The sequence below is a fragment of the Opisthorchis viverrini genome (assembly GCF_000715545.1).
Source record: "Opisthorchis viverrini unplaced genomic scaffold opera_v5_372, whole genome shotgun sequence".
Taxonomy (NCBI): Eukaryota; Metazoa; Platyhelminthes; class Trematoda; order Opisthorchiida; family Opisthorchiidae; genus Opisthorchis; species Opisthorchis viverrini.
Window position 1 is genome coordinate 98,244 of NW_008752030.1, and position 12,740 is coordinate 110,983.

Consider the following 12,740-nt stretch of genomic DNA (forward strand, 5'->3'; position numbering starts at 1 on the left):
ACTACGGTCCACGTCACACAGACTGATCGCCGAGGCGGTAGAAATCGCCATGCATCCCAGTGTTAACAGAATGGAAGGCGTGGAACTGGCTAGCGTGTGGAGAACGGCCTTGGGTCACTCGAGCTGACGCGTGTTGGTGTGCGGTCATCAGAAGGAAGAGTGGTCATCATCTGAAATCCACTTGGCCTCAACCCCCCTCAAACTAAATTGTCGGAGCACTCACAACCCCACAAAGACCAGGGAAAACCTAACAGCGGCACCCGAGGTGAAGTATCAAGTGAAGCACCCTGAAGTGGAAGATTAAGGAAGGAAAAGCGATCGAAATTGGAACCGAACCTCTCCAACCCATCAATTCAAGATTTTGGCACCCACACCAGCCGACAAGGGCCGTTAATTGACACTTGACACTGATTTGAAGACGAGAAGACTTACTGATTGGCTCCCCGTCTGTCTTATAACCTGGTCAATTTGGTGACTGGTTCACTTAGCCTGACGAAGCTTTTGTGTCAATAGCGAAACGTTGCCCAAATAAAAACTACCGATTGTTTACCAAGCTCTTCTGAAACCCTATGGGTCATTTTTGGAAAACGAGAAGCTCAGTTCACCCTCAGTTGTAAGTCTTTCTTAGGCGAACGGTTCACATCCGAATGAGACACAGGGCAGTTGTTAAACTTAAAAAGAGCTAGCACCTAGTCGCCATAATCCGACGAGACCTGGTGACAGGAATAAATACACATTCCAATTGGCCAGAACCAGATACTAATTGGTTTCCTCTGATTGCAACGTGGCGCACATACACAGCAAAGCAGACGGTGTAAAGAGGACTCAACCAATCCATTTGTTTCGCCCAAAAACAGCACCCCCGCCTACTGAATGGACCCGTCACCCGGTGGTTAACAAAAAGAAACCGAAGAATGAAAAATGGTATACATTTTGTACAGGACCGCTTGGTCACCTTTGCGGAAACACGCAGCACGTCTCGCGGAACCCATCAGAGCAAAGTCGTTCACTTTTTGGCGAACGAGATTTGCATCGCATGAGTTGGTGTCAGTTTGAATCCCTCATAAGCAGAGCGAGCGGCGGCGGCCTGTTCAGCGGACTCGTACTCCACAAACCAAACGCCACCTGGTGCCCGCCGGGCCTCCTTGAAACCGGAGAACTGACTGAACAACATGGTCAACATGGCATCCGTTGTCTCTTCCGGGAGATTTGTTACAAACAGAATATTGTTGGGTTGGTCCAATAAATTCAGGGCATCTCCAGTTCCCGCCTGTTGGACAAAATAAGACGGTTGAGTACATGGATGAAATCATAGGTTTAAAGCTCCAGAGTAAGCAGCCAGTATGAGTCGAATTGCACCGCAGTTATTACATCTAAAGAAGCTATATACAATCACTAAAATACCATCGAACGATCTTAGTAGGTTGACCGCCGACAGGACCGGTCAAAGGATTCCTCCAAAAAGGGTGGATATTGAAAGGGTGATCTGGCTCGCCCCTACAAGTTAGGATGTTATCCGTCTGGCCTTTCATTTTTTGAGACAGACGACTGTAACTAGTGATGTGATTGCAAATCTATATTGGAAGTCGGTCATTCACCCGGACCAACCAAAAGAGGAGGGCATGTTGTAGAGTGTACTACAGTTCTGGCTTTTATAAACGATTCATACAGTGATACCGGTCTGTCACTGACCTCTACAAACTGCAGCTTTAAGTAGTTTCTGGTCGCTGAAAGACAGGTTATAAGACGCTACGCAAAACTTGGCCTCAAATCTACTGCTCGCCTTTGACAGTCTTCCTGAAGTACACAATCACGTTTGGAGCAGACGTCCGATGACCCAAAAGTGTTAACTTGCTACACCAACTAAAATGATTCGGGCACACGCTTATTATTATTATCGTTCAGCGCCCTTTCGGTGCCTAGCTGCCATGCCACCCGAAGAAAACACGAGGGCTGGGATACTGCCAGGTTGCCCAAGCCCAGACAAGGGAAGTCGAGAGGCAGAAGTCGGGTTCGACGGACGGACCTTCCGGCCAGTAAATTCACGCTCTAACCACTTGAGCCATCTCGCCGAGGCACGCTCCGGGCACATGGGCCGAACAACCAGTCAGCAACTACCACTTGGTATCTTGTTTGGGTGCGTTAGGTCCGGCTGAAGAAAGGTTGCAGATGGACAGTCGAAGATCTGGTAAATGGTTGTGAGGAAGTATGCCACAAGACTAGCGTCGGTTGATGCGTTCACCGAAGGATAAAGACTGTTAATGGCTAAAAACGTTGAGGGACATGGCTCTAAAATCCGGACATCAGCGCGGCACACCGCGGGGAAATAGTTCGAAATGACGCGCGGTAAACGCACGGTGAAAGGCACCAAAAGCGCATAATCCGACAGCTATCATTGATTGTAAAAAGGCTCCGTTCTCAGTGGCGGGCTGTGAAGTCTGAAAAATTGGAAACCGTGAAATCGATTGCCGACATATTTAAGTACCAGTGTTACCGGCATCTGTTATTCCCGGACGAACCCGAATGCGCGAAGATGTCATAGTGGGAGCTAGATTTCCAATTGCAAGCTCATTCAGTCCTATTTACTCATTTGCATGCAAGAGTCTATAAATAGTANAGTAGTAGTGTGTTTTAGCAGGAAGTATACTGAACCGCTTGCGCGACACACGTATAAGCTAGCAACGACCATACAATGCAATTTGGCTTCGATGGATCCAGTGGGTGCACTAGTTAGCACAGCCGACACACGTCTAAAAAGGTGAACATACAGCCCGCCACCCGACAAGCAAACGAGGTTTCCTGTCTGAAAACGGTTCAAGCGAACCACACGGCTCTATGCGACTAAATCTGGTATAGTGGATAGACAGCCTGGTGCCATGCCACCCAAAAGAAGCGGGAGGGCTGAGACACTGCCCGGTTGTCCAATCCTAACAAGAACAATGGAGATTCAGACGTTGGATTCAAACCTTGAACCTTCCGATCAGTAAGTTCGCACGCTAACTACTGAGCTACTTCTAGCTAGACAGGTTACACATGGGGTTCTCGGAATATTTCTAATTCTGACAGAACAGAAGCAATCATAGCGCAACTTACCGGACCGTTTGCTGCCTGAGTAGCTGCTTGAGCAGCCGCGGCGGCTGCTGCCAGGCGTTGAGCAACCTTCCTTCGTTTTCGCTTCTCACGTTCCTCTTCCCGACGCTTCTGAACTTCGGCACTGACGCCCTTCAGTTGAACTATTTGTGTGGAATCTCGCTTGGCGTACGCTATCCGCATAGGCTGGGTAATAAGAAAGAGCGAGGGTCATCATCAACATCGACAGCATGACATCAGTGTTCAACACCGATGCTTCACTGCCGCACAACCATGATTTATTTGAAAGCCTTATTGTAAAGAAAAGAATAAAGGTGGACGGGGAAGGGACTTAGTGCTAGCTTAACACAATCATCTTGAGGTGCCTACACCTCCAGACATTCACTCAGACAATCTGGATAGAAACTGACACCAAGAACGCCACTGACATCGGTTGGCATCCATATCTTGCAGTGTCTCCAATCAAGCACAGTGAGGATCACGCAGTCCCCACCCTGGAAGGCGAGTAGCACAGACAGCACCCAATCGTCTCGTGATCTCCTCCATACCCTTGACTTGGCAGAGAAGTATGAAGGAGATCACGATACGCTTGGGTGCTGTCTGTGCTACTCGCCTTCCAGGATGGGGAACGCGTGATTCGCACTGTGTCTGGTTGGAGACACTGCAAAATATGGCTGACAACCGATGTCAGTGGCGTTCTTGGTGTCAGTTTCTAACCAGATTGTCTGAGTGAATGCCTGGAGGTGTAGGCACCTCAAGATGATTGTGTTAAGCTAGCACTAAGTCCCTTCCCCGTCCACCTTTACTCTTTTCTTTACAATAAGGCTTTCAAATAAATCATGGTTGTACGGCAGTGAATCAGTTGAACGATTTGTGTGGAATCTCGCTTGGCGTACGCTATCCGCATAGGTTGGGTGATAAGAGCGAGAGTAGCTAAAGTCACATGCAGGTTTTCGGAACATTAAGAACCTAAGGAAGTATGGAGCAGCGTCAGGTATGTCATTGGGAAGCTGAGACTAGAGTCAATGGTAGCCGAGGCAACTTTTGTGCACCTTCGCATAGTAGCATGCATCTGGCCGGCTAGCTTATTCGCAGTCTTCTACACTAAAGATGATTGGACAACTGGAAATCCAACTGTAGCAGTGCTTAACTCCCCCGCCAAAGGAAGGGCAGAAAAAATAAGAAAAATCTGTCCCGAGAACTCAGGAGTCCCCAGGTCTGGGTGGTCTGTATAAAACCCTTTTCAAACAAGGCGGTGACCCATCTAACAAGCCCTATGGGCACTGTGTGGGGTGAAAGACAAAGAGATGATTGAAAAGACAGCAATCTGGGCGGGAAATACGGTGTGACGGTGGATCCATACTCTCACTAAGCTTCAAGCAGCAACAATCTGCAGTGAACCGAAATGAAACACCTACCCGCTGAAATAGATTAAATCCTTGGAGAGATCGCAACGCTGTGGTGGCTGATTGCACATCTTGATAGATTATGAACGCCTGTCCACGCATCTTCATTGTCTTCATGGCTATAATATCCAATAGTCGTCCATGCTGCCCGAACAGATAGTATAAGGCTTTCCGCAAATCGGCTTTTTTCACTTTATCATTTAGATTGTTCACATACAGTGTATGGTTAGGCCTGATGTCCATCAGGCAGGTGTCAGAGGTGGCTAGAATAGAGGAAAAACACTAAGTTACGCATCAGCAGATAATCAAGCAGATACCATACTCAACAAATAGACAGAACACCGGGGAAAGTATGGTCAACCGCGATTTACATGAATGAAACAAAAAGAGCTGCTTCGGATCGAGCTTGGTAATGAATGTGTTCAGTTAATTTACGCCGAAATCGTCGGAAACGGAGCGCAGTGTTTGATTGGCTGAGAGGTGATCGCACATGCGGTTAATGGAATCACACACGACAAGAAGAACAGGAAACACACCAAAGATGATTTCACTTCCAGAAAGCCATTTAACCAGCCACTAAGAGTGCATAGTGGACATGTGAGCAGCTAAGTAATTTTCGACACAGAGCGAAACTCCACAATAGTCGAATTCGTTCCTATAAATTACTAATAAAACAGCAGTCCCCCAGCTGGTACTGTCCTTGTTTCATCATTTCACGCCGGAAATCACCTCAGAAATCCTCATCGGATCACTCCTACGAAATGACTACATGCCGGTCACCAAAGCAACGGATTTTGCTTAACAATACATCACAATTTATTATGATTTTTAATCGAACAACCTCCCGACGAGATGCTCGAAGAAAATCGGATTCCGAAAGTTCCTGTCAACATTACCTCTGAGGAGAGATACCCCGATATACTGAATGTCAACCGAACTAGAATACCGAATCCCATGGGTGAAGTGAAAGGGACGCACCAAGTTAATTCCAGTCGACAGCTAAGGGAAGCTCTACGGAACATGTCGAATATTTGGTTTATAGCTTTAAAACAAGTTCTAGAAGACCATTAAATAATAATAATAATCGTTCAGCTGTAGCGCCCTTTCGGTGCCTAGCTGCCATTCCACCCGAAGGAAGCACGAGGGCTGGGATACTGTCAGGTTGCCCAAGCCTAGAGAGGGGAAGTCGAGTGGCGGAGGTCGGATTCGAACCACGGACATTCCGGTCAGTAAATTCGCGCTCTAACCACTTGAGCCATCTCGCCCCTCTAGAAGACCATTATCAACATTGAAACGCTAGATAATCTTCAAGCTTCTCAATAGAGCGAAATCGTCCTCTAAGAACATGGAGACTACAATAAGGGTTAAGTTGTTCATCAACAAACTGGATAAAATCGCCCAACAGAACTAGTTAAGTGTGAGCCTCCGGTAGTTTTCCAGCCAGAGCAATTCGATGCTGTCGAGATGCTAAAACTCGCCTATGTTAATGAGCCCAACTGCTCTGCTTCGCACGTACCATGCTGAGGAAAGAGGAGTGATAACGAGGCCCACATTGTGGTATGACCGGAGTCAAGTTGCGTACCATAGAAGGAACGGCTATCTCTAATTGTGGCTCTCCACCGGTAGCTGATAGCCACAGGATCCAGCTGTGTCCATGGATGGTCTGTGGTTGCGGGCATCCAAGAAACTCAGCGTGGACGCTTATGCCTGAAAGATCATGCTGGACAGAAACATGCAGTGTTCAGATAATGATAAGGCGCTCAGCTGTAACACCCTTCCAGTGCATAGCTTCCGAGACACCCACAGGAGCCAAGAGGACTGAGGGTGCCAAGCCAAGAAAGAAGCAGCCAAGATGTCGTCCTGGGGTTCCAAACACGGACCTTCTGATCAATAGGTTCGCGCCTTAACCACTGAGCTATTCTGCGTTTCATGTTTAGTCTTTAGTCTCGGAACCCCAACCTGAGTGCAGCTGTAAGCTGATAGGACAAAAAGCACCACTTAGGTCACCGATATTCATTGACCTTAATTACATCGGGAATCCGTACGGCAAAAATACGAACGTTTGGTAGGACGCTTTCAGTCCTGGGGACGAGTGCAACTTGAACGCTATAGATGTCGCGAGCTATTGCATCAGGACTACAAGGCGCTCAAAAAAGTGGGACGTTAAAAATCTGAGCACGTCCCAAGCGGGACAATACCGAAGTAGGGTCTCCTGTGCGTGTTTCGGAGACACAGCAGGCATCGACATAGAGGGAGAACAAGGTTTCAGCATCAGATGTCTGTTGTCCAGTACGACGGAGAGTGCGGACATTGAGGGCTGTGACGCGGGTTAAATCTTCTAAGTTTAGTCCGCCACGAACAGACTGGACCTTACCGCAGTATGACGTTACATGAACATGCACTCACTGAGCTATACTGGAGAGTATACATGAGAGACTCACAGAGCACCTCGTACCAGGTTGGTCAATGGGTAGAGGTCTGAGTAATAGTCTCCGGACAATTCAGTTTGGGGGTCGGAACATTCGTGGCGACTTGTTCCTCAAAAATGCAGGCCGCTCTGACAACAACCAAACACCAATGAATTGCGGTTAGGCTTTGGTGGCAAAGGTTTTAGTTGAGGACACTAATCGTCTTCCTGTCTAGATATGGGCGCCCTTTCAGTATCCCCGTATACGTCCAAACATGAATGGCATATTTTGTGGGCGAGTTAAACCCGCGCGTTCTCACGCGACGTTGCCGTCAACGCCGCTGGTGAATTAAGTCCAGTAAGGGATTTCGTCAGTTTTTGGCCGGGCAACATCACCTACATAATAATAACACCCTTCTGGTGCCTAACTGTCATGCCATCCGAAGGAATTATGAGGGCTGAGATACTATCAGGTTGCCTAAGACTAGACAGGAACAGTCGATTTGCTGAGGTTGGGTTCGAACCACCGACCTTCTGGTTAGTAAGTTAGCACCTTAACCACTGAGTTAGCTGACGCTCAAAACAGATACCGTCGTTGCTGACCAGAAACATGAGTTATCACAAAGCGAAGATAACAACAGGAAATGTAACTCGGAACACAGATCATCACAGACAGGTCAGCATAGACTTAAGTCCTCCCATTTTGGCCAGCTTATAAAAACAAACCACAACCCATTTTTAGAACCAGCGCTTCACAATCATACCAAAATGTAGGAGACCAGAAGGAAATGCCATACAACACCATAACATACACATACTCTTTTGGAGATATCCGCTCGAAACGACAGCCAGAGCTAAACAAGTCACGAAAGAAGAGTAAACGGTATTTGTATTTTCAAACGGTTTATTGTTTTTACGGCGTACAGAAAAACCGGTATACACAAAAATGATTGCGGCCAGGATAATCCACTACTTCTTGGCAAATGTGATTCGAATGGGCCTTCCAGGACGGATGTTGAAGCCCTGAAGACCGTGTTTAGCTGCACCCGCCTCTATCTCATTACCAAACTCGACAAAAGCAATATCATGCCGTCCAGGGACCATGCGGACCTCACGATAGCCGGAAAATTGATTGAACAACATGCTCAGCATGGCTTCATCCGAATCTTCCGGTAGATTAGTTAAGAAGAGGATCTTGTTCGGCGGCTGATCGGGAATCATAGCAGGATTTATTGGTGGTGGAGCCGGTTGGGTGATCGCTGGTTGAACTCCGCCGTCCATGTTCGGTGGTGGTGGCACAGCCGCACCAGAAGTAGCAGCAGCAGCGGCTGCAGCGGCTGCGGCTCTTTGTTGTCGTCTTCTGATGGCGCGTGCACTAGTTCCACCTTGCGGACCTGCAGAGGCATCGAAGGCTGCTGCAGCAGCAGCTGCTGCCTCAGCTGCGGCTGCGGCAGCAGCACGACTAAGAGCCTTGGGTCGAGCAACGTAAGTCCCTTTCCGCTTGGCTATTATATCGGAGTCCCCCTTGGCGAACTCAATTCGCATAGGTTTCTCATATAAGGGAAAGCTCTGCATAGCCCGAAGGGCCGTAGTCGCGCTGTTCACATCGTCAAACACAACGAAGGCTTGTCCACGCATCTTCAATGTCCGGGCTGAATAAGGGGAACAGAGACATCAGGGGCGTTGAAAGTCATCAGAAAAACACTGCTTAACATGGTCAATAAACAAGCTGTCAGGATTAACATAAATGAGAAGTGCGGGAAACTGCGTGCATCAGGAGCTGGCCAATCAGCTATCAGCATAGTAAAATGCTTAAGTAACCCAGAATGTATCGGCGGAGAACACAGTTGAGGAATGACTTTTATCGTGGGTCGAAATTCAGTAAGCAGGGCTGGATGTCAATATAAGCTCGATGGACGTTACCGCGGCAATACATAACGGCACGTGCCGTAATACACATGTACAAAAAACTTTGACTGAAGGAGACAGGGTGTTCCTACATAATTCATACAAGATGAAGACAAGCGCATCCCTTACAGGGATCATCTAAAGACATTGTTGGTGTTAGTCCCAGTTTATCCTGGTGACAACAGTGTCAGTAAGACAACCAAGGAAAAAAATTCCCAACAGGAAATATCTCCAAAAACAGCAGTAATGCACTTACATACCAACAGTAGAAATTTGGCTACGTCATACCAACTAAATTGCACAGCTACTGTCGTCAAGTACCACGACTGAAGTCCAAAATTAAGGAATCAAACAACCTATGAACTCACGTTCCCAGTACGCCCAACCTACCCCATACAGAAACGGTTGCAATGAGGACGGGAGTATGTTCACAACATTTAATAAGGCAGACTGGAGATAGGAGCAGAAAGTGGTGACGAAGTCAGTCCGGAGCTGAAATGATGGCCGGTCGTGCGAGCTACACAATTCTAAGTACACCAGCAAGCAATCACGGATGCTGCCACCTAGAGACACCTGAACAAGCAGTACCACAAGGAAGGATGCAGCGATCATATTGTCACCTCCGACAGACTCTGGGACGACAAAACTGCCTCCAGCAGCTAACGATAGTGCTCATCCATGACTTGGAAGCCGCCTTTGATTCGGTGCACCGTCAAGCTGTATGGTTGTCTATGGGGCGAAGGCGTCTCGGATAAGTTCTTGACCGTTCTTAAGGCGCTGTGCGCCAGCTCCCACGGACGCGTAAAGGTCTGGGGAAAACTCTTGCCTGAGTTCACCACATCAAGTGGTATCAGGTAAAGCTGTCCTCTATCAAAAACCCTCTCCAATGTCATCATTGATGTGATTATGGAACACTCATTTCCAGCCTTTAATGCAGTGAAGCATCAGTGCCAACACTGATGTTGCTGTCATTGATGATGATGACGAGCCTTTAATGCTCATGGGGTCAAAGTGCTCCCAGGACATTCGTTCATAAATATTGAATATACGATGGGTTAGGAATAGAAATATGCACTGAAGGCAGTGGCCTGAAACAGTGAAGTGTAGATAGTTTTTTATCATGAACGCCATGGAAGGCAACACACCGAGAGTAAATACTGGGCCAAACCACCCATAAAAAGCGATAAACTATCAGGAGGGATTAAGTGTGAAAAATCCCTATATCCCTAAAGAAAACAGCAAAAAACTGGTCCTACATCTCTGAACAGCAATAAAATAAATTAGGTTGTGTACCGTGTTAGAATAAAACACCAGATGTAGGATTGACCCAGGGGCCTTTACAAACCTTAGACAGCACAAGACCAGCGTAAATCGAAACCGTAGCTAGGCAGTCCGGACGCATGCCGTACTCTACCGGGCTTCCAGCAATCTGCCATTGGAATCACGTGGAGTGCGACCAGAAGGCGCACAGATCCTTCACCAGTTTAACTGTGGTCAGTCACAGTGCAGTCGGAGCTAACGCAACTCCCGAGATGCATATGGTGTTCTAAAACTTTTAATATCACTGCTGGATTCGGTGAAGCACGTTTTAAAACTGCACGTCCAGCTCACTTCGGTTCAGGTTATCCGCTAGAAACCATGTAAAGGGGGTACGCTGGTTCCATCTGCTACAATTTCGGTCACCGGGAAATGGAGGGGCGTGGGAGGCATGGGCAAATACTAGAGGCCATGGCATGATCAGTTGGCTTGTACTGCATATTGATATAATGGAAGGAAAAATGAGCACCGTCGCGCCGAGGGCGATAGCTTTGGTGCACGAGCGCCACTGACTGCATGAGTGAGCCATGCCTCCCAGTGCTATAAACATCTGATGAGTTGAGCCGCGGAGTCCCCATTCCCCGAAGCGGCAGTCGTCAGCGAGACTTCCCAAACAGTTCTTGCGTAACCAACATGCTCATCTGTATGGACAGCTTAACCCAAACTAAGGATGAAGGTCTCATAACGGATGCCATGTTTTTCGACTTCTCAAGGGCATTCGATCGAGTACCACGCGTCTCACTGCTCCACTAACTCGAGTTATACGGGATTCAAGGGAAAATTCTAGGCTGCGCTAAGGTGTTCTTATAAGGCAGAACATTGAGTGAAAGTGGGCTCGACCTACTCTTCTTTGACGCCGGTCTCCATTAGAGTTTCTCAAGGTTCTGCCATGGTTCCGATCTACGTCAACGACCTCCAGATGTTCTTTCAAATCTATGTCTATTTTTTAGCGGACGACTTGAAATCTTAGGGTCGAAGTGCTGGTACCCTCCAGATGGTTGTGAACGCTGCAAAGCAGTGGTCGTTGGACTGGCACCCTCCCCTGAATGACGAAAAGTGCATCCATGTCACTCGGAGGAGACTCAGCGAACGCCTTGGTCGTGCGTGGTGGGAGCTGACCAGAAGATATTACGAGGATAGACACCAAAAAGGATTCAGATATCTGGCTTCATCTCACTGCACTCTGAATAGTCGGTTCAGAAGATATCAGCTGTCCTATGGATGATTCGACGATCCTTCCACCGTATTGCTTGCATGGACTTCCAGACACTCCATGGGCCTACATCAGTCAGAAGATATCAGCTGTCCTATGGATGATTCGACGATCCTTCCACCGTATTGCTTGCATGGACTTCCAGACACTCCATGGGGCCTACATCAGGCCGCTTCTTGAATACACCCTCAAGTTGTCTACTCAAGGAGCAAGAAAGACGCAACCCTCGTTGAGCGTGTCCAACGTTCTGCTACGAAAACGGTTGCCGACCTTAAATCCGTTTATTATGAAACGCGTCTTGCGGTGCTTGATCACTTTCCCCGGAACAGCTTCGCCTCCGAGGAAACCTAATATTTACACCTTTTGAACAAGTTTTGGTTAACGGGTTTCTCACCGTCGACCAAACCACCTTACGGGAGGACATAGCAAGATTTTCAAGCTCAATGCGCACACTTTCATTGGGCAAAAAGTTTCCTCTGTCTGGGTATCCCGTGTGTGAGATAACCTTCTTCCGACGGTTGTTCACGCTGCATCTAGTACATAGTTCAAGGCTCCATTAGAGGCTTTTATATTCGAGCCCTCGTGCTGGTGTGCTTACTGCCTCGCTCTTAGTACTTGAAGAGCAGTGTTACGCACTTTTTGCTCGTGTGTTTCAGATGAACAGAAGCCGCTGAACGATAAGAACCAACCCTGGAATTTTGGGCGAAAGCCCCGATCTTGTGTAACAGGGCTATATACAGTATATGAAATACGCACATATTTTGTAAAAGAACACTTACAGGTAATTATGTCCAATATCTGACCAAACTGAACGAAAACTGCATAGAGTGACTTCTTCAGCTCATCACGCTTTATCTTCTCATTCAAGTTCCGGATATACAGTGTATTGTTTGGAGAGCCAGTCACCTCAGCAGGTGCTGGGGGGATGGCAACAGGTGCCACCCCATGGATCATGTGATGTGCTGCGACCGGTGGGAGGCCAACAAGTAAGTTTGGTGCCATAACCGGCATGTGAGTGGCGCCAGCAACGGGATTCATGCTGTGCAAACTGCCTTGCGCGTGAGCTGTCGACCAAACCGAAAGCTTGTGTATGATTGGTCAATGGTTTCAAGGCTCAATATGTTCAAATGTAATCCAGTTTCGCCCGCGATCGAGGGATTTTTGGCTTTCCAGTTGCTCCGCTGCACACCCAAGTTCATCACTAGGCAATACCGCAGTTCGTTTCGCCACCTCAACGCTGGCTCATTTGGATCCATTCACGGATTTACAGATTCATATCAAGGCTTTTGCCCAGGTTTCCCGGGTCGGTTTCGTCCTTGTCGGTGGGTGGCTGTCGTTCACCTGAAAGGCACAAGTGAAAAAAGGGTGTATCACCGATCCTTATGTTCCCAGCGCGGAG

At 47.8% G+C, this 12,740-nt stretch overlaps 2 protein-coding genes across 2 annotated transcripts in view; one reads left to right on the top strand and one right to left on the bottom strand.

The window, feature by feature from the left end:
* Positions 1-670, top strand: part of T265_10481 (hypothetical protein) — a gene marked incomplete at both ends in the record, with an annotated part of 26,640 nt that extends 25,970 nt beyond the window's left edge. Inside the window, one exon of the mRNA XM_009176863.1 lies at positions 629-670. Within this exon, the coding sequence (XP_009175127.1) occupies positions 629-670 (42 nt within the window). The remainder of the gene's footprint in view (positions 1-628) is intronic.
* Positions 671-930: 260 nt separating this feature from the next.
* T265_10482 (hypothetical protein) lies at positions 931-12,418 on the bottom strand (the record flags this gene model as incomplete). The annotated part of the gene is made up of 5 exons (XM_009176864.1): positions 931-1,270; positions 3,094-3,276; positions 4,509-4,759; positions 7,968-8,555; positions 12,121-12,418. The coding sequence occupies 5 exons, from the start codon at positions 12,377-12,379 to the stop codon at positions 1,007-1,009; spliced, it is 1,545 nt and encodes a 514-aa protein (XP_009175128.1).
* Positions 12,419-12,740: the final 322 nt, after the last annotated feature.